This window comes from Xiphias gladius, chromosome 15 (genome assembly GCF_016859285.1).
Source record: "Xiphias gladius isolate SHS-SW01 ecotype Sanya breed wild chromosome 15, ASM1685928v1, whole genome shotgun sequence".
In the NCBI taxonomy this organism is placed as follows: Eukaryota; Metazoa; Chordata; class Actinopteri; order Istiophoriformes; family Xiphiidae; genus Xiphias; species Xiphias gladius.
The window spans coordinates 2,293,662-2,319,285 of NC_053414.1; the positions used below are offsets into that span (position 1 = coordinate 2,293,662).

At 46.2% G+C, this 25,624-nt stretch overlaps 1 protein-coding gene across 3 annotated transcripts in view; it reads right to left on the bottom strand.

Annotated features, from left to right (window-relative positions):
- The window catches only part of LOC120800900 (spectrin beta chain, non-erythrocytic 1), a 48,261-nt gene that overhangs the window by 15,224 nt on the left and 7,413 nt on the right, over positions 1 to 25,624 (bottom strand). For 2 of the 3 annotated variants that reach the window (XM_040147364.1, XM_040147365.1), the window contains 18 exons: positions 22,978 to 23,203; positions 14,132 to 14,283; positions 11,820 to 11,993; positions 10,154 to 10,245; positions 9,052 to 9,132; positions 8,799 to 8,914; positions 7,861 to 7,973; positions 7,546 to 7,733; positions 6,742 to 6,859; positions 5,967 to 6,125; positions 4,681 to 4,983; positions 4,277 to 4,430; positions 3,183 to 4,053; positions 2,961 to 3,098; positions 2,072 to 2,828; positions 1,326 to 1,528; positions 522 to 612; positions 110 to 256 (listed from right to left, as the gene is read on the bottom strand). In XM_040147364.1, coding sequence (XP_040003298.1) covers positions 110 to 256; positions 522 to 612; positions 1,326 to 1,528; positions 2,072 to 2,828; positions 2,961 to 3,098; positions 3,183 to 4,053; positions 4,277 to 4,430; positions 4,681 to 4,983; positions 5,967 to 6,125; positions 6,742 to 6,859; positions 7,546 to 7,733; positions 7,861 to 7,973; positions 8,799 to 8,914; positions 9,052 to 9,132; positions 10,154 to 10,245; positions 11,820 to 11,993; positions 14,132 to 14,283; positions 22,978 to 23,134 — 4,014 coding nt within the window. In that variant the 5' untranslated portion in view covers positions 23,135 to 23,203. Of the gene's footprint in view, positions 1 to 109; positions 257 to 521; positions 613 to 1,325; positions 1,529 to 2,071; positions 2,829 to 2,960; positions 3,099 to 3,182; positions 4,054 to 4,276; positions 4,431 to 4,680; positions 4,984 to 5,966; positions 6,126 to 6,741; positions 6,860 to 7,545; positions 7,734 to 7,860; positions 7,974 to 8,798; positions 8,915 to 9,051; positions 9,133 to 10,153; positions 10,246 to 11,819; positions 11,994 to 14,131; positions 14,284 to 16,848; positions 17,471 to 22,977; positions 23,204 to 25,624 lie in introns of those variants that run through there. The other variant, XM_040147366.1, reaches the window with a different exon arrangement.

A 25,624-nucleotide genomic window follows, 5' to 3' on the forward strand; every position in this document is an offset into this window, starting at 1 on the left:
AGAGAGTCATGATCCAGTAAGGCAAGGCAATTTGTTTATAAAGCACATTTCATACACGGGCGCAGTTGAAAGCGCTCAGCAAACTGTAGACCCGAACTACCCTCCGTACCTTCTGGATCTTGTCCAGCCACTCTTTATTGGACTGCAGTTCAGCCATGAAGGCCTGGTGCTTCAGCCACTTGCTGTGCAGGTTCCTGGCCTCGTCGTAGGTCATGTCCTGAGCTGTGAGCATCTTCTCATTGATCCACAGAGACAGCTGCACACAAACACAAAATGTAAAGTTTCTCCAAAAGGGTTCATCCTCTGGAGAGCAGGAATGTGATCAGTAAATTTCTTTCTGCTTCTGGACCAAAATGTTACAGGTGAAGCCACCTTGCCAGCTTTACGGCCCACTTCATGTGTCACCTCTAAAGGCAATCAGCCACTGATGCTCGGAGTAAAATAATTTAAATTCTTGACACCAAGCTGAAATACATTTTCCTTTCATATAAAGTGTTTGAAGTGTTAGAGGTGAGACCGACCTCCTGGCAGTCCTGCAGGAACTTCTGCAGGTCTCTGTTGTCCTTCAGTCTCATCAGCAGCTCCACTGCAGCCTCCCTGTTCTTCTTATGTCTGAAAGAGAACAAGGTTAGAGCAGGACACCGACACATAATGGCTGCAGGTTTTTATTATTTACTCATAACTAAGCTACAGATTCTCCTGTAACTGTAGAAAAGAAATGTTGAAGACGCTGTAAAGGTAGCAAGAACACAACATTTAAATTTAAAGAACCCAGCGACCCCAAAACTAATGAAACAATCTATAGATCGGGATTGCTGGTAAGGATCCGTGGAATAACAGTAATAATCTGCTCTGCCCTGTGCAGTTATTAAAAGTAATACACTGTGCAGAGGGCATTCTGTCTGTAACAAAGTTATCAAAGTAGCAGGAAACGATTCTCTTAACCAGCTGCAAAAACAATCTCACCACAGGATCTTTTTATGTAGCTGTTCTGGAGTTTTTGATCGCATCGCATGGTCTTCATCAAAAGATTGAACTTGGCTGGTTTGCCTGATTTCTCACCTGCTGTTCAGTTTTTAGGCCAACATGAGCAAGAAGTCCTTCATGTGCTCAGAAAACACGGAAATTTGAGCATCTACAATCAAATTACAACTAGAAAACACCATCTGCTGAGGAATGTCATGTGATAACGATGAAAAGCTCCAGAACAGCTAAGCCTTTGTGGTAAGGTTGTTTTCTCGAATGCTTTAACAAAGCTTCTTCTACCAGTGGTCCTACTAAAAATCTCTCAGATGTCTGAAATGTAAAATGAAGCTGATGTAAACCTGTCATCGATGGAGGCGACTCTCTCCTGGATACGTTCGGCGTTGATGTTCCCGTCGCTGGCCAGTCGCCTGCCAGCCTCCACTACACTGTTGATCTTGTCCTCGTTGGCGTCCATGGTGGTCATGAAGTCCTCCTGCTTCTTGATGGCAGCCTCGGCGCCCTCTAGAGTTGTGGGCATCTCGGTGTGAGCCAGGACGTATTCCTGTAGGGTGAGGACACATTGTTCAGTACTGATGCAGGTTGTTTGTAGGTAAAAAAGGAAAGGTCATTGAGTCATCAAAATCTAATGGGTTAGGAAACAGGAATGGGAATCAGGACAATTTGCCAACCAACACATTTGATTAAGAGATCTGTATCTTCTGGACTAGGTTGACATTAAGTGCTTTTGGTGGTACTTCAAGAATCATCCCACGAGGACAATAAGATCCACAGAAATAAATATTTTGAAATTATGGATGTATGGCCAGGAACTGTTTTGGAACAAAATGTTGGACGGACTGACCAGTTTTGTTAGAGAGTCCAGAATATGTGCAAGAACAAAATGTACGTTCTACTCTGAACACCATGATAAACGTAGTTTGTTTTCAGATCAGTTTGTCTGGTCAGCAATTGAGGATTTATCACTCAGAAACTTGCGTCATTATCACAAGTCCTGATCGTGAGGCAAATCTTTAACACAGATAGCAGAGTGAAGGGGTCAGGGGCTTGGTGTTAAAGGGGGTAAAGGCAATAAACGCCAGTTAACCTGGTTGTTGAGGAAGGCCTCGGCCTGTTTTGTGTCCCTGAGGAACAGCTGGTAAGCGTGGGACTGGGACAGCAGGTTCTGCCGGTTCTCCCACATCTTGTGCAGTTCGTTCCAGCCGGTGTCGAGCGCCTGCAGCCTCTGTCGCAGGAACATGTACTGAGCATCCGTCTGGCCCTGTGTCACCATCTCCCCCATGTCCCGCATCTTCTGGTAGTCTTCCTCATAGTTCTGGATCTCGTTCTTGATGCCTTCGTGCTGAGCCATCAGCTTCTCGGCCTCAGCCAGTGTGTTGGGCATGTCCTCGGAGGCAATGGCCGTTTGAGTGCGGGAAAGCCATGACTGGAAGTCATCCAGCTCACGCAGGAACTGCTGCAGCTTCCTGGCCTCACCCAGAGACTCCTCACGGTTCTTCAGAGTGTTTTTCATTTCCTCCCAGACGGCAGTGATCTCAGCCAGACGGCCTGTGATGGCCTTAGCCTGGTCGGGGTGCTCCTCTGCCAGCCGCTGGGCCTCACTTCGCAAGTCGCCCAGTTTGTCCTCGATGGCAGCCAAGTCGCGCTCCATACCGGTCAGTTTACGCTGCAGGGCCATAACTCCGGTTAGATCGTTGCCCAGCTCCTGCGTGGACTCGATGACTTTGGTCTTCTCTTTGATCCAGGACTTGGTCTCATTGCAGTCGAGGTGGTAGTTCTGCACACCCAGAGCTGAGTTCAGGGACTCCTTCTTCTGGTCCACCAGGTCGCGGAACTGACTCCACCTGGTGGCAGAGGAGAGGACATCACTGTCTAAATTGTACTTAAAGTTTCACGGTGTTTTATTATGTTTTTATATTTTTTGTTTTTCCATTCACAAAACACAATCAGTTATTAGATGATACATCTGTTTGTACCTGTTGTTGAGTTTGTCCTGCTGGCTCTTGATGTCTTTCTCACTTGGGTGACCACTGTGTATCAGCTGCCGGGCGATCTGGTTCACCACAGCAACACGAGACGCTTGGTTGTTCATCTCTGGCTCCAGGCTCTCAAACCTGCCAAGGATACAGTCGACCTGAATACAGTGATAAAGGTACATTTACAATAACAAACATGAATACAGAACCTTGTGGTCCTACCTGTGCTGTATGACCTCCAGGTCCTCCAGTTTTTCAGGGATCTCCATGCTATTCAGCCACTGCTCCTTTTCATCGATCCACACCTCACAGGCGTCGGCTTCACTGAACATCTTATAGAGTGCCAGAGCGTCCTGCAGTGCCTGTTTTCTCAGCTTCGTTAGCTCAGCTACCTCCTTGTAGCGCTCCTCGATGCCAGCCAGCCGACCGCGCACCTCTTCTGACTCTGCCTCCTCTTTGGTAAGGGCGGTGGCCTGCTCGTGCAGTGAGTCAATGACCGGCCTGTAGCTGGCCACCTCTGCCGCTGCGTCCTTGTGTTTCCTGACCAGCGCCTGGGTGGAGAACTCGTCATGGCCTGTCTCTCCACTGGAGACAATGCGCAGGGCGTCTAGCGTCCAGGCATCAACATCATCTGCGTCAGCCTGGAACTGGTGCAGGGCTAGAGCCTCCTCCAGCCTCTTCTTTCTCACCACTGCCAGCTGCTCCAGTGCTGCCCACTGAGCCTGCAGGTCAGTGATACGCTCCTGAATCTTAGTGGCACCGAAATGACCGGCATCGACCATGGCTTGGCCCTCAGCGATGGTGTGCTGGAGGTGTCCAGCACGGCCGCTCATCTCGTCCTCCAAGGCACGCTGCTGGCTGAGGAGGCGCAGTGCGCCCGTCAGGTCCTTGCCATGCTCGAGAGAAGACAGGATCTGCTCCTTCTCACGGATCCAGCCCTCCTCCTCGGCCATCTCCCAGAAAAACTTCCAGAGGCGGCGGGACTCCTCCAGGCGGGCGCGACGCTCAGCAGCCAGCTGGGTCAGCTCCTGGTAGCAAAACTCCAGATGGGCCACCCGGTCCTGGATGATTTGAGGGTCACAGGGCTTGTAACCTGGACAGGAAAACCATTATCATCACTAAACCATTTCTGTTTTCATTTTTAAGACTTGAAATAATCTAGACTGTAGACTGCTGCCACAAACCACTCGAAAAGAACCTTTCAATGGTTGGCCTCATCAAAGTAAAATCCATAACCCGTGTCCATGCTCCCAGCACTACAAGCTTCCTTGTTAACCGGCCATTTATAGAAACAGATGCTGCTACATGCTGCTCACCGCTGTCATTGACGGAGTACTTGTTGGCGTTAGTGGTTACCGCCTTCACCCGGTCAACCTGGATGGCAATGTCGGCCTCCACCAGGGCATGTTTCTGTAGCAGGTCCTCCACACCCAACAGATGCTTCCCATAATCTTGAGACAGCAGCAGCATCTGGAAACCAGACAAACAAACAGGCAGAGAGGACCAACAGTTAGGTCGGCGTGATCAGTTTCCTTCTCAAATTCAAAGATAAGAAGAGGATTGCTACCCAAAGTTAACCTGTCTCCCGTCTTTGACCTAAAGTTGCTCTGGACCTAGAGGAAACAGATATCACTTTTCTCATGTGACCCTAAAATCTACCATGTAAGGGGTAGATCTGAGGTCGCAAGAAACGCTTGGCCATCTTTCTGGTCATAAGTACCTTCATCTCGTCCATCCAATCCATGATATACAGCATCTCCTGGAAGACTCTCTGCAGGCCCAGGTTCATCTCCAGCCTAAGTCTGCGGGCCTTCAGCAGCTCCAGCAGGTACTCCCACAGCCGGATTACATTGTCCTTCCTGGCCGTGATGCGTTTGATGTCGTGGTAGCGCTCCACCTCCAGCTCCTTTGCAACAGCAACCACAGCCTGGACACGCTCCTCGTATGCCGCGATGTCCGTCTCAATTGCCTCGTGTTTCTTGGTGGCCGCCTCAACAGCCTGAAGGTCGAAACCAAAGTTGTCCTGGAGAGAGAGAGGAGGCGGCATTGTCACCTCATGAAGTTGCACCACATATACTCCCTAGATAAAAGTCTTGGTGTCGTTTCACATTTTTTTAAAACTAGTTACAACATCTGGGTTTCAGTACTGATACTGTGCTGATACTGTGCTGATACTGTACTTTGGTTTCAGTACTGATACTGAAACCAAACTTTTTTCATACCTTACTTACTTTGAGAAATACGAACATGTTTTTCTACAAAATCATTTTTTTTTTTTTTAAACAAAAGATGCCAAAGTTGTCAAATGCTGACCCTGAATGCAACGGTCTAAAATTTTGATTTGAATAAGCAAATCAACAAAGAATAATTACTCAAGATCATCAATCTGACCAGACATTTGGTCACTGATGGTGTTTGATACTCTTTGCCACGGACATGTTCTGGTATACCAAAAAACTATTGAGGTTTGATACTCAGCTCTAGTGATGCTATGTTCAAACTTTTGCAAATGAAGCTGAAAACACTTTTTACTTGTCAGTCATTATATGTTTGGATCATTTCCTAAAAATTTGTGCAACATCAAGAATAAACCAAATAAAATCTTTCTTTCTTCCTGTGGAAGAAAATCTAAATCAAAGAGAAAATAGTGTTTTCACATTTTTCCAGATTAATGCTCTTAACCAGCCAGCAGCTCATTTAAGGTCCAACTGAAATCCTTTTTGCTGTCAAAAATCTTTTCATTTGTGTTAGAGAAACATTAGAAATGCCCCATTTACCCCCAAACCTCTGAGTGGTGGGGTAGGGGTACATGTTTGATTGACAGGTTGTTATCGTTTAACAGTAGCTTATAAGCTAAGCACACAGTGTTTTGTTCGCAATATTGCTGAAGAATGACAACACCTTCACCGACCAGTGTTCATATTTGCAGGTACAAGTACAGAACATCATGCAGTTTAAATTCAATCGCAGACGATACTAATGGAATCTGACAGGGTGTCCTCTTACCTGTGACACCAGTCTCTGGTTTTCGCTGAGCCAGGTCTCTCTCATGGCCGCCTTGCGGTCAAAGCGTCTAGCCAGCTGTTCCAGTTTCTCCTGTCGAATCAGCTCCGTCCTCAGTGCCAGCTCCCTCTCATGCTCCGCCTTCTCCAGACGCTCCCAGGCCTAATGGGACGAACACAAGATCAGCATCAAAATGCTTCTTAAAGTCATTGAGAGCTGTGAAGCAGCAGCTGCTACATCAACTTTAATGTTGCTTCAGGCTGAATGAAGACCTGCAGGAACCAAACTATAAACTTTAGTCACCCTCAGACTCACAGACTCATAGTCCAATGTGAAATTTCCTAATGTCGTAATCCGTCCGACCAACAGTTTAAGACACAAAGAGAGACGGTTTACAACACTACACGAATAATAAAACCAACAAAAATATTCAAATAGGAGCTAATTAATTTTCTGTTAAAAAAAAGACGAAAATTAAACGCATAATCAAAATGGCTGCCAATTTTCTGTTGAGACACTGACTAATTAACTGCCTAATTGTTCCATCTAAAGTGAGATGGACTAACTGAACCCAGCCTTGCCGTGAACTTTAACGACTGTGTTCTATTAAATCAACTTTCTTTCCAATTAAATGGTAGAGGCTGATTTCAGTTCACCCAAAGTCCCTTTACACAACAAGTTAATTGAAGGGGCCTAGACAACTAAAACAGACTGGATGATTAAAACTGGTTGTACACCTCAGTCCTGGAGGTTTCACATGTCCGAGAACAGTTCTGACCTTGTTGATATCTGAGATGAGTTTTCCCTCTCGGGGCATGTAGACCTTCTGGTTGTTGGCTCTCATCTTACTCTGGATGGTGAAGAGAAGAACCTCCAGGTTTCCCTTCTCTGTGAACCTGAGGAAACAAGAGACACAAGGGTTGAGAAGGACAGAGAGAAGGAGGGGGGCAGTAAAAAGAGGACTAAATTGGATGACTGGGAGGAGGTAACCAACATGAGGATCACGATGTAGAGAAGATGATGGAGGTGGATGAGGTAGGTTCGAGGTTTGAACTTGTATTACACATTATATGTCAATACAATTTTATCAGACTGAATTTTTATTCCATACTGTCAACTAGTATGAGTGTTTTTTTTCTGCAGGTTCACCAAGTTAAATTTTAGGCTTTTTAAGACCTTTTTAATACCAAATGCAATAAAATTTAATACCTGTTTCATGGTCATACCAGCCAAAGTCTGAAAGTATGATGGGTCAGAATTATTTTGAATTATCTGACAATTTTTCAGGACTTCCCATCAGTATATGACAATAATTTCTAAGGATATAATAATTAAATGAATGCAACCTGGACCCTAATGAACAGCAGGAAACGGATGGATGAACCAATTACAAAAAATGTAAGTTGTCAGTATAATCTGGACTTGTCCATTATAAGGTGATGTTCCAAGCTGCTGGAGCAGCAGTAGTGACAGTGTTTGCTGCAGGTTTGATGGTGATAACTGGAGGGGTGAGGATGGAGGAAGAGGAAGGTGGTGAAGAGGAGACAGGTGGAGGAGGTTAACTGAAGGTAAAGGTTCTGACTTTGGAGGTTTCTCCACAGTTCGGTAGGTGTTGAAGGCCTGAAGCTGCTGCTGGACTCCGACCAGAGAGTTGGCAAACTTCCTGTTGTTGAGGATGATGATGGTCTGTTCAATCCACTCCAGCAGGTCGGACGCCAGAGACTCATATTTCTCAATCATCTTCTCCGTCTCAATGGCGTTGTCCAACACCTGGACCAAAAAACAGAGACATCTCCTATCATCTTTACCAAATATCACTGTAACACAGTCTGTCCTGATTTCATTACCAGCTCATGCCCAGTTTCTGGACTCTGATTATACGTGTTTTCTGACGTACCTTTCCGATGCGTTTGCCCTCCACCTTCAGAGCCTTCATCTTGGAGAAGTAATGGTAGTACGTCACCACGTAAGTGATGACTGACTTCTCATCAGGATGGTCCACGCTGATATCTGAAACACAAACATTCGGATATTTGAGGACTGATTCCTGTCTCAGTTATTTTCAGCTTTTCTTAATGTGCTCATATCCATCTCACTTCTCCATAAAAGTATCTGATTGTCTCTGTGGGAATACAGCGGGGGAACATCACATTATGTAAATTTTCTTTCATAAAACAATCTGCTGTCCATTTCAGGATCAGTGTTTTGCTCAAGGACACTTCAGCATGTGGACAGGAGAAGCTGGGGACTGAACCACCAGTAGATGCTGACCTGCAACAACTATCCCACACAGCAACAGCTAATGTCGCACATCTGAGCCACTAAAATCATTCGTAATTGCATCATAAAAATAAACACAAACACATTTACGAAATTCAATTTCATAAACTTAAACCTTTCTTAAAATATTCAGCTACGTACAGAACCAGAATGAGCTTTAAGACTGTATCCAAAACACATTCCCTTTTTGCTGCCTACTGCGTTATATTTACCACAACTTCTTTGTGTTGAGATGTGTTCTAATAACACAGCTATATTTAGGGTTTTTCCCCCACCGCTCTCAGGGATTTTGCCCTGATGTTGGGAACTTGTTCTGACAATGACACAAACTTGAGATCTGTGCACATTAAGTTTACGTGAAACTTTCAAAAATCTTTTTTAAAATCAGGTATTCCTGTGTTCATGCCCCAAATTTCACCAAATATCACTGAAAACAGACAAACAGTGCTGCCAGTGAAACCTCGATGGGGGAGATGATACAAAGTAAAAGCAGTGTCGTCAGCATAGAGTGGGATATTTCACACCACGTTTAGTTAAACTGGGTCAGGATCTTACCCTCTGGGTCCAGCAGCTTGGTGAGGCCCAGGTGTTGCTCTGCCAGGTTAAAAGCATTCTGCAGGTTGTAGTGAGCATTGGACTTTTTCAGTTTGTCAAAGTCGATCAGATCGGGCCTGAAGACAAACCCAAAAAAAAAAAAAAAAAAAAATGTATTTACATACACACCAAAGCCATCTAACTACAGGACTAGACACAGGTCGTCTGAATGGGAAAACTCATCTTCTGATGAGGATGACGATGAAGATGTCACCTGTGTTTGTGGATGAGAGCATTGAAGGCCATGCCATCTCTCCAGCTTGTGGTGAAGTTGTGGATGTTCACGTTGGGATACCTGTGGAAAAACATGAACTACCTGATGAACATCAGTCAACAATACCTTTCATGATGACAACAGTAGCAGTAGCTGCATCATTAGGAACAGTCTCGCTGCAAAACCATACCTGCTCTGTTCACTCTATAGCTTCCACACTGCTCACCCGAAAGCTCTGCTGCTACTTCAAGTAGGTTTGATACTAGCATTTAAAAAGCCACCTCCACCCTGCATCCACCTATAGACTCTCAGTCCACCTTCTCAAAGGGGGAAATTTTTATTGAAACCTTCATTACTGCTCTAATGTTCAGTTTGTGTTGAAACTCTTTCAGAGACATATTGATTCAGCTGTCGATCACTGTGGAGGATCTAGTCTGTGCTGCTGTTGAACTCTGTTGGGTTATACCAAGAGGTGAGTCTGTTGTTTAGCCAACCCTCACTGATCTGAATTGGGTGGACAAAGTAATAGGAACACCTGTCGACATAATGCAGTGCAGTTCAACAGCACCATAAATTACATCCTCCAGAATGATCCTCCAGGTGAGTCAACACCTCACCTGTGTCAGTTTCGACACAAACTGAAGCTCCATGAAGGAGGATTTATCACCGGACTGCTGGATCAGACTGACTCAGTTTGAGCTGGTGTTCCTAATAAACTGGACACTGAGTATATGTTTACAGGAGTGACAACAAAAGTCAGAGTGGTCATGACAACACTGAAGACCAACAGCCACCAGCAGCATATATGCACATCAACAAACCCACACGCCTCTGGTGTGGAGACATCATCTCAGGATGACATGTTGATGTGTCGGGTACAACAGGTACGTCAGGTACATCAGATACATCAGCGTCACATTTCCCAGGGTGGATGCTCCTGCAAACCAGCGGTTTTATTCTCTCATCTCTGCTTCTACTGACTGTTCTGTCTGTAAATCTGGTTTGGGCTGCAGGCGTCAGCTGATGCACATCAAGTGTCAGCAACTGTACACAGTGTGTACAGTGTGTACAGTGACAGGAGCAGTGCAGTACGGACTCTCACCCTGCCGTCTTCATCTGACACCAGAGCAGCAGAGCGTCTTTGGCTGATCTCTTCTCTTTGTTGTCTTCAGTCTCCACACTGATGTCCTGGATCTGAAAACAAAAGCACACGTGAGTCACACCGCCACGTGTCTGATGTTTCAAAGTTATGCTCCATTAGCTCTTAGCTGTTCCTGTTTGCAGTGTAACCATGGAAACAGACAACAATCACTGGATTACTGTGACACTGAAGCGAACACATCCATATACACAGTTCTATCGAGGGTAATTTTATGATCTCAGCAGACATCAGTTGTACATCCTGCAGATTCAGTCGCTGCGTTTGATGTTGTTGGCTCTGGGGTGTAGCTCTTGTGCAGGTGAGACAGGGTTTCAGGTTAGAAATACTTTCTGTGATTTGATTGGTGGAGCTTGCTGTGGTCACACACAGCCTGAGAAGACAACATCAGGGCCAAGAAAGCCCTCTGGCTGTTTGTCAGAAGTCGGTTTGTTGAAGTCGACGTCTCATTATATTTGGCCTGAACTAACGGCAGTTCTGATTGGAGGGAATTAGCAGGAAGTGGGAGCTGATTGGTCAGACGTTCAAGTACTATGAAGCTGTGGAAGCTCAGCGAGGGAAATCCCAGGGTTCAAAGGTCAATTCAGGACCGTGTGATGTGTCCTGGGACTGGGTTTCCATGACGACGGTGTAGTGTCCGTAAATCATGAACCAGCCTGGACTTTAACCTGAGCGGGTAAATAACGGACACAGAGGGGGTGGACCAATCTGGGGCCGGTCTGAGCTGTTAAGAGTCCTACAGTGGGCGTGGCTGTGTTTGCTCTGCAGCACCTGTTACACCTGCTGAGGGTGTAAAAGATGTAAAAACTTTTAGATCAGAAAGAATTAAAGTGCATCCTGATTACACGTCAGTTGCTTTATTTTTGTCTCCTGTCTCCTGTTATTTGATGCTGTTTTTGGATGTTCGTCTTGTTGCTGCATTCTGACAAAAGCTGTGCTGCAGCTTTAAACTGTCCTGCCCAGAATATATGAGCGAATGTTTAGTACGAACAGTTTAAATCTGCTTTGCTGAAAATGTCTACACTCGTCGGATTCTTCCCACGTACTCTACCCTGGATTTAAAAAAAAACGTTGACGGCTCAAAAAAAACTTTTTTTTTCTGGACATTACATTTGAGAAGGTGCAGGCGTTGGAAAAGCCGGTCGCCTCAGACCTGGGCCAATGCAGTACTCTATAAAGGAACAGTTCAACATATGATGTCGTGCTAAGCTAGGCTAACCAGGACCAGCTGTAACCAGTAGTTTTGAATGAATCACATTACTTTACTAATTACTCAATACGAGCATGAATTAATTTAACTCACTGTTACCCCCCAGAAAAATGAAGAGAATGTGAATAATGTGTTCTTGACTGCATCACCAGAAATCTTAATGTTTCATGTTGGGACGTGTCACGTGTACTGGAAGCTCTCAGCATGTTTTGGTTTCTGGACAGATTTCTGTAACTTCTATTAAAGCTCCAGTGTTCGACTTTTCAATCATAGTTTTCAGCTGAAATCTGTTAATGTGGGGAGGTGGTGTCAGAGGCTTCTGTGACTCAGACTCATTCAGCAGCTTGGCAGCACTGCAGAGATTTTCCCTCCTAAAGCTCCTGAGTGAGCCCCTGTTACCTGGAAGCGGAGGATGATGGTCCAGATGAGGCCCAGCGTCAGTCGGTGGTTTCCGTCCACAATGTCGTGAGATCCCATGTTCTCCAGGTGAACCCGCTGCTCCTTCAGGAACTGCAGAGCTTTGTCCACATTCTCCAGACAGTGGATACGCATCCGGCCTTTGGTGGGTTTCGGCTGGAGAGAGAAAGATGAAGAACAACCAGAGATGGAGAGTCAGGATGAAAGTTTTAAACTGAGCTTTGAAAATTCACCATCTACATCTGACTGGAATGACCATCGCTAGACAGAGGAGGTGGTCTACAGGGCCCCTTATCAGCCACTTACAATGCAGTCCTAAGATCCCTCCCCAGGCAGCTGAACACCCAATTCAGACCATGACTCATGTGACCTCAACGACCCTCAAGCTGTAAACGCCCCCTCAGGAGGTTAAACGCCTGGGACTCCCCACCAGTCAGTTAGAACTGAAAGAAGCTTTTCAGATGACAGGTGTAATGTCTTCAAGAACCTCAAACAAGTCCAGTTTCTCTTTTTTAAAGCACTTAGCAACACCATGACCCTGATGACTGAGAACCTTCACCGACATATGAACACAGGACAGAGCCTGAGATCCACTGCCGTACAGAGAGTGCAATGTGGGACTCGAGGCGAGGGAGGTCATGGGAGTGGGCGTAGGTATAGGTATGTTTAAATAAACATACAGAGACGACAATGTGAAGAGGGATTTCCAATGAACCACAGAGAATAAAAAATATAAACAACAAACTCTTTTGTCTTGCAGGTCTGAAAGCTCGCTAGAAAGATACTGGAGACCAACCGTGCAAAGCGGGAAACGATGGAGCGATATAGTGTCTGACGGCGCTGTGAACTCATCGGTATCACACGTCGCCAAAGCGACGGATTTCACTGGTTCCACAATAAATAATAAAACAAATCTTATTCTGTTGTCGCTGATCACTGCTGTATACTGTTGATTTGTTGCATAAAGTCACACTCGAGGTTGTGCTGTTGTGCTGAAAATCAGCACGGCTGTTATTATCTACGACTGAATCTCAGCCTCGAGTGCGATATTGTTTAATAAATCCATTGATTACAGCTTATAAAGCCTTGATGCCTGGTGCTTTACCAGAAAGAGACCGATGTTTGTCTGACTGAAGTGACGTGAGCCCTTTTAATGTTACTGTAACGTCCGCTCGTCTTTTGGTGAAGACCGCTGTGCTGCCTGCATGTTTTCAGAGTTTGCCTCAGCTGTTCTGTTGCCGCCTCTTGTCTAAATGTAAGTGGCCTGGAGATGAATTTAGTCCATAAATCGGGTTCTGTTTTTCTTTCCAAGAATCGTTAACGTTAGCTAACATCCCTGACGGAGGCGTTATGTCACTGATGGAACCTTCTGCTTATTACTGCAACAGGTCAAACGGATAAATCGACTCAGTATCAGACTCCACAGACACATGCAGCATTAAAACAGCCATTAGTTCATTTGTCCGTCTTTGACACTTGTATTTCATTTCATCGTTCTTTTGGTTTTCAAAGGGGTCATCAACGAATATTTTTCACGACAGTTTCTGTTGACGAAATGAACCCGTCTCATAAGATCCTGTAGCTTCCTCTCGCATCAGACTGAGGGCAGATTTTCACAATAAAAGTCCCATTAAGGAAATATCCAGATGTTAAGAGACGTACAGGATGTTTGGTAAAGATGGCTGCTGGAAGATGACAGTGAGTGTTTAAACCAAACCGTCCCCACGGAGACCCGGAGAGATCACACATGAAGGTCTGGTTTAACACAGGACGTGGAGAAAACGACCATCTTTCCAGCTGGGGCGGTAGCTGGAAGACAGCCAGCACACAGATATCTTATCTGGACGTCTGAATCCAGACTCAAGGCCAACGACTCCACCGGCTCAAAACTCACTAACGGAAACTCCAACAAGTTTTATGTTTTTAGAGGGAAAACAGGAAGTAGGACACACCTGGTTCAGCTCTCACGCAAGAACAAGCCCAGAGCTGGTGCTGAAACATCACTAGCGTCTCACGGTTTGTCGGAGCGTCTCAAACATTCACACAACGGAAGCAAAAATAGAAGGTTCGGGACAAACGATACGATCGTGGTTCCTAAGTGTCTGAAGCACAGCTGACCGATCAGAAATTCTATCAATGGACTGTCGATAGAAATTATGGAGGAAACAGTTATTGACTGATCGACTAATAAATGAAGAATGATTTACTCAGAATAAAAGTCAGATCTCTGACAGACAGACTGCGTTACCCAGCAGCCTTTACACATTGTTGTGTAGTGTGTGTGTTCCACTGACCAGTCTCTCTCCTGACAGGACCTCCAGCAGCTTGATGAGCATGCGTCCGTCTCTCAGGTCCATGTAGAGGTCTGTGATCCTGCAGGAGACTCTGGACAGGTGAGAGTTCACCCACTTGGTGAAGGTCTTCTTCTGGACCGCCTCACGCTCATCTGAACGAACGAACGCACACACACACACACACACACACACACACACACACACACACACACACACACACACACACACACACACAGGTTTATTAGTATAGACACAGTTTGTAGTCACATCACCTCGTGTCACCAAGTTTCACCAAAGAGACATTTTTCATTCTCCGTCCATCTCTGAACTGGAATAACTCTGGTGACTTTCCTTCTAGCGCCACCATCAGGTCAGGTATCCGGGTCGTCTGAAGGTCGAACTGAGGTCGTCTCTGACAAATATCCAGGTCGTCCAGTCCAATCAATAATCAATAATCAGACTGTCCCTGAGTGTCTCCTCTGTTCAGACTACTGACGTCATACTCTCCCTGTGGGATCTAGTGTTCCTCTTTTATTCTGTTTGTATTATTGAGGTTTTATCATGTTTATTTTCAAGGTGTCAAGTTTTAATTAACAGCAACAATGACAGCGATAATAACAATAATCAATGTTATTGTTGTTGTTATTATTCACAACTGTCTGTGAATCTTTTCCTTCGTCCTGGTTCACGTTCAGCCTCCACCCAGAGACGACAGATAAATACCAGCTTTGTTTATCTTTTTATAAACAATAATAAAATAAATCAGTGATGACGAACACGCCGAGTGGCGGGTTCCAGCTGTCGTCTGTTACTGAAGATGGAGCATCAGTGTTTTATTAATGGATCCATATTCCTGAGCCTCTTTAAGAGCTCGTCTGGTGCTTGACCTTTGACCCAGAGGAAACAGGATGTGAAACGTAAATGAATTCAGCAGCAGTGAGGACATTTCCTTCATCCAGCAACGGGCCAATCAGCAGCCGGTCCTCAGAGACCGACGCCACCTCCTTCTTCCTGTCCCGCTGACTTTGAACCCTGATCAATAATTCAGAGCTGAACCTGTCGGACCAGGTCTCAGGTCCATCTTCACAAACCCGTCCTTACCCTGCAGGTCGTACCAGGCTCCAAACACTGACAGAAGACGTGTTGATTATTGATCGATCAGACCCTCCGCATCCTGCTGCCGCGCTCAGAGGAAACAGACACTGTTTCACTGTGACCTCACAGGAAGTTTATACAACATATAATTTTTTTTCTCTCTGTGCAGAACCTTAACACCTTCAAACCAGAACTGGATCAGCCCACGATGAGGCCCCCGGGTAGATATGAGCTGTGGGCCCCAACTGACCCCTCTGCTTTCCCCACCCTCGTGCTTTGTCTATTGTATTAGTTAGTAATTAGTAACTAGTTTGTGCGAATTAGACTAAGCAACCATTTATTTAGGAACTTGCACCTTGTAAGTACAAAATAACCTGTAATTATAAAAGGCCTAGATTTTAACACTTGGTCCTCAAGATCAGGTAATAACACTGGGGTTTGGCCCCCAGGCCAATTACCCCATTTCACTGGCTGGTGATCCAGCTTTTCTTGGAAACTAAAACCTAGATCTTGACTAACAGGTGCAGCAGCAATTCAGGGTCTGCCCATTTAAAGCTGGCTCCTCTCTGTGATAACAAATGTCCAACAGGTTCATGTCACTATGAGGGATCAGATGGAGTCGGATGAAACAGTCTCGGTAAATACAACTATACAGAGTCCTGGTCTAGACCTGCTCTACATGAAAAGTGTCCTGTCATGGTGTGGCGCTATATGAATAAAATTGAATTGAATTGAATATAATTGATCACAGGGTCCAGCATAAGCTGGACGTCGGCTGGACGTCGGCTGGACGTCGGCTGGACGTCGGCTGGGAGACGTTCAACCAAAGAGACATTTTCGATTTGAGGAATATTCAGTCCTGTTAGCGGCGTTTCTCTGTGGATGGTAACATCAGTCAGTCAGTCACCACTCTGGTCCAGACTGAAACATCTCAACAACTGTTGGATGGACTGTGACAACACGGAGTTCAGACCTTCATGCTCCCCTCAGGATGAACTGGAATAACTCTGCTGATCCTCCGACTTTTCCTCTAGTGCCACCATCAGGTCACCTTTGAATGTGTCCAATACTTTGGTTTCTGACCAGCTACCTGTAACACTTTCGCTCTGACTGATCTCTGTGGTTTCAGTCTCTCTTGTCCCTCCTCTCTGTGCGTTTATGAACCAGATTCAGAAATAGGGAGAGACGCGCCTCGATGCGAGCCGCCCCGGGCGAAGTCCACCGACTCTGACTGTGGCTCTGTGAACACACACTCAGTCTAGTTACAGACCTAAAGAGGGAGAATGATTCAGTGCTGCACAAGAAAAACAAAGTTTGTGTATTTTTTTCTCCTCTCGTGACCCCTCAGATCTGTCGAGGGACCCCTCAGGGGGTCTCAAACCCCAGATTGGGAACCGCTGAGTTCAACGCTGGAAACATAAATTAATCACTCAGTCTCTGACTTTCAGCTCCTCAAAGTTTTCTCTCTGGTACGACACAAAGACAATGAGACGTCCATCCTGCTGACCTGATCAGTACAAAACCAACCCCTGACCTCTGACCTCCTCAGTGTCACTGCTAACGGCTCTGCTCCGATTCATGTTCAACGCCTCTCAGACACTCTCTTCTTCTGGCCTTCTTACCTTGCAGCTGTTTGAATCGACCCTCCAGCTGGTTGTAGTTGAACTGCAGCTGAGCCGAGTCCGCCGACGCCCACTCCACCTCCATCTCTGCCCCAGATATTCACAACTAATATACACACACAACTCCGGATAACGATAAATCCAAAAGGAGAGGAAAAGGAGTCCCGATGAATAAAACCGGCCGCAGATCAGCCCACCGCGATCACAGACTGCAGGCAGAAGATCTGGGTCATGCTTTCAGTCCAGTTTATCGCTCATGGAAACGGAGCAATTTTCAGATGAAGTGCGGTAAAAAACTGAACAAAAATCTTGTGAGTAAAATCTGCAAAAAGAAGAAATAAATACCTTCCTTTTAATTTTGAACAGAGGCCAAACTTACTAAGCAAATTCACAAAAATAAACTCTAAATCCAGCTTTAGTCACAGAGTCACAACTCATAGCTGACTCTGAGCTGAAAAAAAGAAAGAAATACCCCGTACTGAAGGGAAAATGTTGCTTTCAAAGAGAGTGAACAGCTCAAATCCCCAAAACCAACTTTAAATCCAACGGCTTTTCAATCACAGAAAAATAGAATAAATTCTGGACAGAGACGGAAAAACGTCCTCGTGTTTTCAGGAGGTGAAAGAAATGAGTCCAGAGGTCAGAGCGACGGTCGAAGGATGACGAGTGCAGTGTGTGTGTGTGTGTGTTTCCGGCCCTGCCCAGCACTCGAAGCAAGGCATCAGCAGCCTCTCTGTACATTCATCTTCTGTTGCTGATTTTTCCTGCGCGCTGCTCTGACTGATTGTTCTCTGGTTCCCTCCAGAACACACACACACACACACACACACACACACACACACACCCTGCCCACTGCAAACACAGGGGGGAGGAAGAGGCAACACCCCCCCCCCCCCAAAACTACACTGTTAAAAATCAAAGTGAGAAATTCCTCCAAATTCCTCAAATTCCCAGTTTCAGCTTCGTGTTAATAGTTGAATAGAAAGCAGGACTCTGAGAATGTCACCCTCAGTTTTATAGTTTCAGACTGATTTTCTTGGTCAAGTCCGATCAAACCGTTGATTCCCTTCAGCTGTTATCCTGCGCTTGCAGCACTCGCCTTCAGGAGAGGCAACGGCGCTTTTGTTGACCTGGGTTTCGCCTCTCAGGCTACAAATTTCTGCCTTCCCTTGTTGGTGGAGGTTAATGGTGCAGACAGGACTTGGCGGGAAAGCACCTGAATTCCTCTCAATGGTTTTGGACTCAAAACAACAACCTGTGTTTTTAATAACAGCTTATATTTTCCTGAAAAAAATCTTATATATTAAAAAAAATCATAGGTAAAGCAGTGAAAATGAATCATGATGTTATTTTTCTCCTAGACATGATTTAAGTTCTTTTACTAATTTAACGCCACAGCTGAGGTTCACTCACTAGTTCTATTTTTACTATTTTTGTTATAATACTATTATTATGGAAAGCGTATTAACCCCTGATTGATGTTAATATCAGGTTAAACAGGAAACTCAGATTATTTCAGTGGTTCCCAGTTTGATGGTTTTCTAGAAAACTAAGACACTGGTTTTAACCCAGACTGAGGAGGGACCAGTCAGGGCATTTTTTACAGTGTAAGGCTGGTCTGAGTGTGTGTTCTGGGGAGAGGGGAATCACCAATCAGCCAATGGCTTTGCAGCTTAACAATGATGTCATCAGGAGTGTGAAGGGAGGGGGGGTGGGGGGTGTTTCCCTCCATTGTTAGTTCACATTCCTGACTGAAGGAGAGGAAATAAGAAACAAACATCCTGCAGACACACACACACACACACACACACACACATTTGCACTTCTATCTATGTGAGGACACTCATTGACATAATGCGTGTCCCAGCCCCCTACCCTGACCTAGACCTGGTTCTAACCTGAACCCTAAAACCAGGTCTGAACCTACAAACAGCAATCTGAAGGTGTGAGAACTGGACAAAATGTCCTCACTCCCAAGGTACACACACACAAACGCAAACACACACACACACACACACACACACACACACACACACACACACACACACACACACACACACACACACACACACACACACACACACACACAGCTGATTGAATCATCAGAACAACAGATGAACTGTGTTGGAAAATATCTGCTTCTTTACAAACGTCAAAACGACAAGAAGCCTGTTGACATAAAAACTTAAGGAGAGTCAACTACAATTCCCAAGGTGCATTTCACTAGCAAACAGCCAATCACAGAGCTTCATGTTCTGTTGTTTCTACCAACATGTCAAATGCACAACCAGGGGAAAATGTTATGCCAACATAAAGGACGCCTACGGGGTCATACCCTGTCCCCACCCTGGACAGTCAGACCAACTCTGTCTCTTGTCCCAGCACACAAAAGTCCTGCTAACGGTGCTAAGCTAACCAGCAGGAATGGAATATATTTGCCCATCAGACAAACCTGAAGGTGTACGATTTATCTGTACTGTCACACATTAACTACTGCATGGACAATGTCGCCGTTAGCAAAAGGATCCGAGCGTAACCATGGACGAACAGCGAAGTCAAACGGCTACTCGGGGCAAGAGACGCGGCTTTTAAATCCGGAGACACCTCAGGCCACGGCGTTGCCGGAGCGAATCGAGGACGACTTCAACAGTAACTCCAACCCACGGAGGATGCGGCGAGGCCTCCGGTCCACCCAAGATTACAGAAGGAAAAAAATAAAAAAACAACACACAGAAACTCTGCCAACCGAGCAGTGGAACATATAACAACTTTACTCGGTCTGACAAAGACAGAGACCGGCCTCCGGTCAGTTTCGGACTGTTGGGAGACCCGCAGACTCTTGTTCTACTCACTCAGGAGGTGAAGCCGGCCCTCTGGAGCATCAACAGTGAAAGCACCTGTTCTCCATCAGGCCTCTGGTGACCAGCTAGCAGAGGTACTAAACACATTTTCAGCTTATCTCTGTCCTCGTGCACTGTCCCTGCACGCCTCAAATCCACCACCACCGTTCTCGTTCCCAAAAAACCTACGGTAACCTGTCTCAGTGACTAACGGCCAGTCGCTCTCACCTGTCATTTCAAAACGCTTCAAACGACTGGTACTAACCCACATCAAAGACACTGTCCCAGCTGATCTAGACCAGCACCAGTTTGCCTACCGGGCAAAGAGATCGACCTAGGACGCCATCTTCGCGTCTCTCAGTACAGCCCTATCCCACCTGGAAAGACACAACACCTATGTCAGGATGCCCTCTGTTGACTACAGCGCGGCGTTACCATCGGACCCAACAACCTCGTTTATTGAGACTAAAGCCTTCCATGTGCAACTGGATACCGGGTCTCCTCATCAACCGCCCCCTCACCCTCAACCTCACTGAGCACCGGTGTCCCCCAGGACTGTGTGCTGAGCCCCCTCCCTTATGCACTCTCCATGCATGACCGCCAATCGACCCACGACTCAAACACTATTGTTAAGTTTGCGGATGATTCGACAGTCATCAGGCTCATATCAGACAACAAAGAAGCCGCTTACAGGGAATAGGTTCAGAACCTGACAACAACAACCTGGTCTTAAACACCAAAAGACCAAGGAGATTATCGTGGATTTTAGGACTAGCAAGAAGACCGCACACAGTCCTGTCCACATCAAAACAGACACTGTGGAGAGAGCCCCCAGCCTCAGGTTCCTGGGAGTCACCATCACAGAGGACCTCTCCTGGGCTGACAACACCTCAGCAGTGGTGGGTAAGGCACAACACGGCCTTTATGTTGTGAGGAGACTGAGGAGAGCCAACAGTGAGCATCCTAACAAACTGCATGACCAGCTGGTACGGCAGCTGCACCGAAGCAACGCCCCAGTACACCATCACTCCGCATCTGTCCCCAATGAGCCTGTGTGTTTTTGTTGGGAATGACTGAAGAGGTCGTGTTTTACTGTGTTGTCACCTCCCCAGTTAACCACGTCAACACCTGACCAACCACAGAACGATACCGTCAGGCTGTAACCCAAAAAGTTCCGTTTGATCGGGGCCCCCGAGGCCGAGGGCCTGGCTGATTCCTGTCCAGTAAACAGAGACGGGTTTATCCTTGAGCCGACTCTCTCACAACACCGTGCTCTGCGGCTGTTTGTGTCGTATTAGATTAAGTCAGTATGGGCCAGTTTCAGACAGCAATGCGATCAGCTGATCGAGCACACTGTGAGGCTGTTTTGCAGGAATCGAACCCGCTTGCTTCACAGTGCAGAGCTGACAGTCAGCTGATGATGAGCTCAGAGTGAAAACATGCAGAGAAATCACATTAACCATCACTGAGTCAGCAGAGCGCTGAGCATGCTGGGAGTCTGACAACATCCCTTCACAATAAAACACCTGTAAATATCGGGGAGAGGAACATTAAATCTGTCTGGACAGAAGAAGTTTTGATTTTCTGGATCGTGTAGTGAGAGTCTTCTTCCTCCTCCTCCTCCTCCTCTTCCTCCTCCTCCTCCTCCTCTCTATCTTAAAGCCCTCTGTTCTTCCTCCTTGTCCTCCACAGGAATGTAGTAAAAACAGAGTCATGTGAGGAGCAGAAGCTGATCAGGACTCTGCGTCTCTGTCTCTCAGCTACAGAGACAAACACTGATCCGAGTGTTTTCGGGGAGATTTGTCTCATGTTCAGCTTCAGGTTTTCACCCAAAAACGCAGAGCTGCATCATTTCGGACACAGCTGTGATTTCATGCGCCAAAACGTGTCAAACAATCACTTCAATCCCTCTGTCGACTGCTTTTTGCGATCACAGGGCGACACAGACCCTCACAGAACTGCAGTTACAGCAGGAACTTCTGCTTGGACAGAGATTACCACCGTGAGGATTTTGTGACAATAAGACGGAGGCTTTCCTCAGCGTCCTTGACGTTTCCTTAACCACCAACATGTTGTGAATGTTGTGTGCTGAACTGGCTGTAGAGCCCTTAGAAGCAGATTTGTGATTCTGTGCCGTATAAATGAAACTGACTTGAGTGGAGTCATGAGAACCCAGTCATCTCTTTGGCTGCTAAAAGGCTGATGAAACCAGAGGAGAGGAAAAGCTTCAGTCCCAAACTGCTGAAAGCTGTTGCACCTCCTGGAAGCACAGGCAGAGAAACAAAGGTTCATTTCCCCGTCGCACCGACTCACTTGTTAGATGACGGCACCTCGGTCCCTCACCGCCAATGATCAGCAACAGTGACAAAGAAAATGACGATGACCCAAGAAAAGCGCAGGAGCAGCGACATGTTGTGAGCACCTCATCAGTACAGTGGGCACAGTTTTCGTTCCGCAAACAGCTGGTTTCTGAAATGTCCTTGTAAATGTGTGAGTTGGTTTTTAAAGATCTGTTTACATGTGAGGCTTAAATACACTGTTGTATTCAAAATACCTGAATTCATTTCGACTGAACTCAACTGGACTCTAGAAAGTTTGGAGGACTCAGAGGACACAGATTAAAACCAGAATGCTCCAAATCGGAGGCGGAGCAGAGGTGGAGATCTCCTTACTAGTCCAAAAACATCAGAGCCTGCGTTTCCCAAAATGCACCTGGATAGAGTCTTTCATTAGGCCCCCCCGCCTGGTAAACAGCCACGTCTTTCACCATTTAGATGCTTTCAATCTGAAACAGTTTAAATAATCTAGTTGTGAAGCCGCGGTAAGGACAGGGGCAGGCAGAATCTGATCCCTGACCTGCTGCATGTAAATGTGCGTGTGTGACGACCTGCAGAACCCCAGTTCTCCGGGGAACCCGGTTTCCTGTGCGCGTATAAACGCACTGTGTTTCGGGGCAGCAGAGGGAACATGAACGATTTGCCTCCATGGGAATCACAGGTCACCAGTTTGTTTTTTTCTTAGAAGTCAGAATTTTCTAATTTCCCAACAGCTGTGAAAGCAGCATCAGCACTCCTGCCCTCCGCTGTCCAATCACAAGGCCCGATCAGACTGAAATATTAAATATCCTCAGTTTACAAACTCGGTTTCGTAGTAGTTTTGTTGTTTTCTTTGTCATCGTTTGTTGTCGTCTTTTCTGTCCTTGTCATGTAACACAGCAGATTTTTGGGTCACATTAATCTCCACATGGACGGACTTAAGGTGGATTTAGTTAAGGCGGTCTGGCTCCTACCTGCGAGCGCCTTGATGCGGGAGCGCTCGAAGAGGCGGGCCGAGCTGTTCTCGTTGTCCCATTCGTCGTCCCAGCGGTTGTTGACCGTGTCGTTGCTGCTGCTGTACTGCTGCTGCAGCTCCATGTGGTCGTACTCGGCGGCCACCGTCGTCATCATGACCTTTCACCTCTGACACGCCTCGATGTCAGCGGAGACACGTCCACATCGGCAGCTTCAGGCCGAGACCTGCGGGACCAGACAGACAGGAAGTCAGCGTTAAAATCCTCGACAGGTGTCGGGCTTCAGACTTTTTTCCTTTAAATGACTGGGAATGAACCGTTCTTCGCGGGGTTCCCACCCAACGTCTCCCACAAACGCGCTTAGAGAAACATTTGACAACCAATCAGAAAACTGACATGTAAATGTTAACATCATCAGGACATATAGTCAGGTCCATAAGTATTTGGACACTCACATAATTTTCATAACTTTGCCTCTGTTCACCACCACGATGGATTTAAAAAAAATCCATCAGGATGTGATTGAAGTGTAGACTTTCAGCTTTAATTCAAGGGTTTTAACAAAAATATCACATTAACCGTGTAGGGATTACAACCATTTACAACCCCCCCTTGAGTTAAAGCTGAGTCTACACTTCAATCACATTTTAACGGCTTTGTTTCAAATCCACTGTGGCGGTGAACAGAAGAAAAACTATGAAAACTGTGTCACTGTCCAAATACTCATGGACCCGACTCCATTTCAGGTGACGTCAGACTGCAGCAGTGTTTGTCTCCAGCATCAGAGCTCCCCCTGCTGGACACAACACAACACAACACTCTAAACATCCTGCACACACACATTTGTACTTCTATACTTGGGAGGACCCCTGACCTCAGCCTAACCCTGACCCTTTGACCCTTTGAAATTGTGAACAGAGATGGAGATCAGGTGGACCCCCCCACAGCCCTCCCCAGCAGCCACTCTACGCTGGTCCTCTGAGATCTGTCTGAGAGTCAGCGTCTGAGCTGTAATGGACTTCTCCCAGACCAGAGTTGATTGATCATTTTCAAGCTCTGGTCCTCACAAAAAGACAGGAAGTCAGAGGGGAAAAAGAAAGAAACACACACACACACACAGAGTTCAGTTTGTTAAATTCTGATAGGGGCCACTAGATGGCGCTTTAACCTCTGTCCATCACAGGACGCAGGTTTAACTCAACACACTGACTGAACTGTGGGACAGTTTAACGTGGCAGAGGAACGTTGGTTCTGAATTACCTCAATCAGTTCACTGGATAAAATCAGGTGACGTATTGATCACGTTGATCAATCAGTCAGATCTTCCTCTTCTACTGCCATTCACTGACTGTTTCTCTGCTGAGTCTCAGTGCTTCAGAGTCTCAGCATCTCAAAGTCTGAGTCTCAGTGCCTCAGCACTTCAGAGTCTCAGTGTTTCAAAGTATGGGTCCCAGCGATTCAGAGTTAGCGCTTAAGAGTCTCAGTGCTTCATAGTGTCAGTGTCTCAGCGCCTCAGAGTCTCAGTGTTTCAAAGTCTGAGTCTCAGCGATTCAGAGTTAGCGCTTAAGAGTCTCAGTGCTTCAGAGTCTCAGCGCCTCAGAGTCTCAGCGCTTCAGAGCCTCAGCGTCTCAAAATCTGACTCTCAGCGTCTCAGCGCCTCAGCACTTCAGAGTCTCAGTGCCTCAGCACTTCAGAGTCTCAGTGTTTCAAAGTCTGAGTCTCAGCGATTCAGAGTTAGCGCTTCAGAGTCTCAGCGCTTCAGCGCCTCAGCACTTCAGAGTCTCAGTGCCTCAGCACTTCAGAGTCTCAGTGTTTCAAAGTCTGAGTCTCAGCGATTCAGAGTTAGCGCTTCAGAGTCTCAGCGCTTCAGAGTCTCAGTGCCTCAGCACTTCAGAGTCTCAGTGTTTCAAAGTCTGAGTCTCAGCGATTCAGAGTTAGCGCTTAAGAGTCTCAGTGCTTCATAGTCTCAGCGCCTCAGAGTCTCACCCCTTCAGAGCCTCAGCGTCTCAAAATCTAACTCTCAGCGTCTCAGCGCTTCAGAGTCTCAGCGTCTCAGCGCTTCAGAATTTCAGTGTCTCAGCGCTTCAGAGTCTCAGCGTCGCATTAGTCCTCTCTGACCTAAAACATGTGAACCATCAACACAGACTGAGGACAGTTTACCACACAGAAACACTGCAACACACCTGAATAATGGAGGAATCATCCAATCAGAGAGCTTCAGACTCTGTTGCCATGGAGCTGATGGCTGAAGTTAGAGGTTGACGTGTTACACAAATGTTTGGATTATTATTTTTACAGCTGACATTTTGCTTTCTCTTAATTTTAAATGCTTTACAGCTCAGTTCACCCTAAATTACATGGATATAACAAATGTTTATGATGAATTAACAGACATTTATTTTCATTTTTCTCCTCCTCCGTACATTTCGATTGTTACGCACCAAAACACCACGAAACAAATTCCTTGTGCGTGAAAACCTGCGGGAGAAGAACCGGTTTCTGATCCTGGTCTTTGGAGAACGTGATGGAAAAATTCAAACATATGGATCAATTCACGTTTGGATTTCAGTTTGATTTGGATCAACAGCAGCAGAGGCTCATGGGTAATTTAGTATTTAGAGCTGTTCTGCAGACTGAACTGAACGAA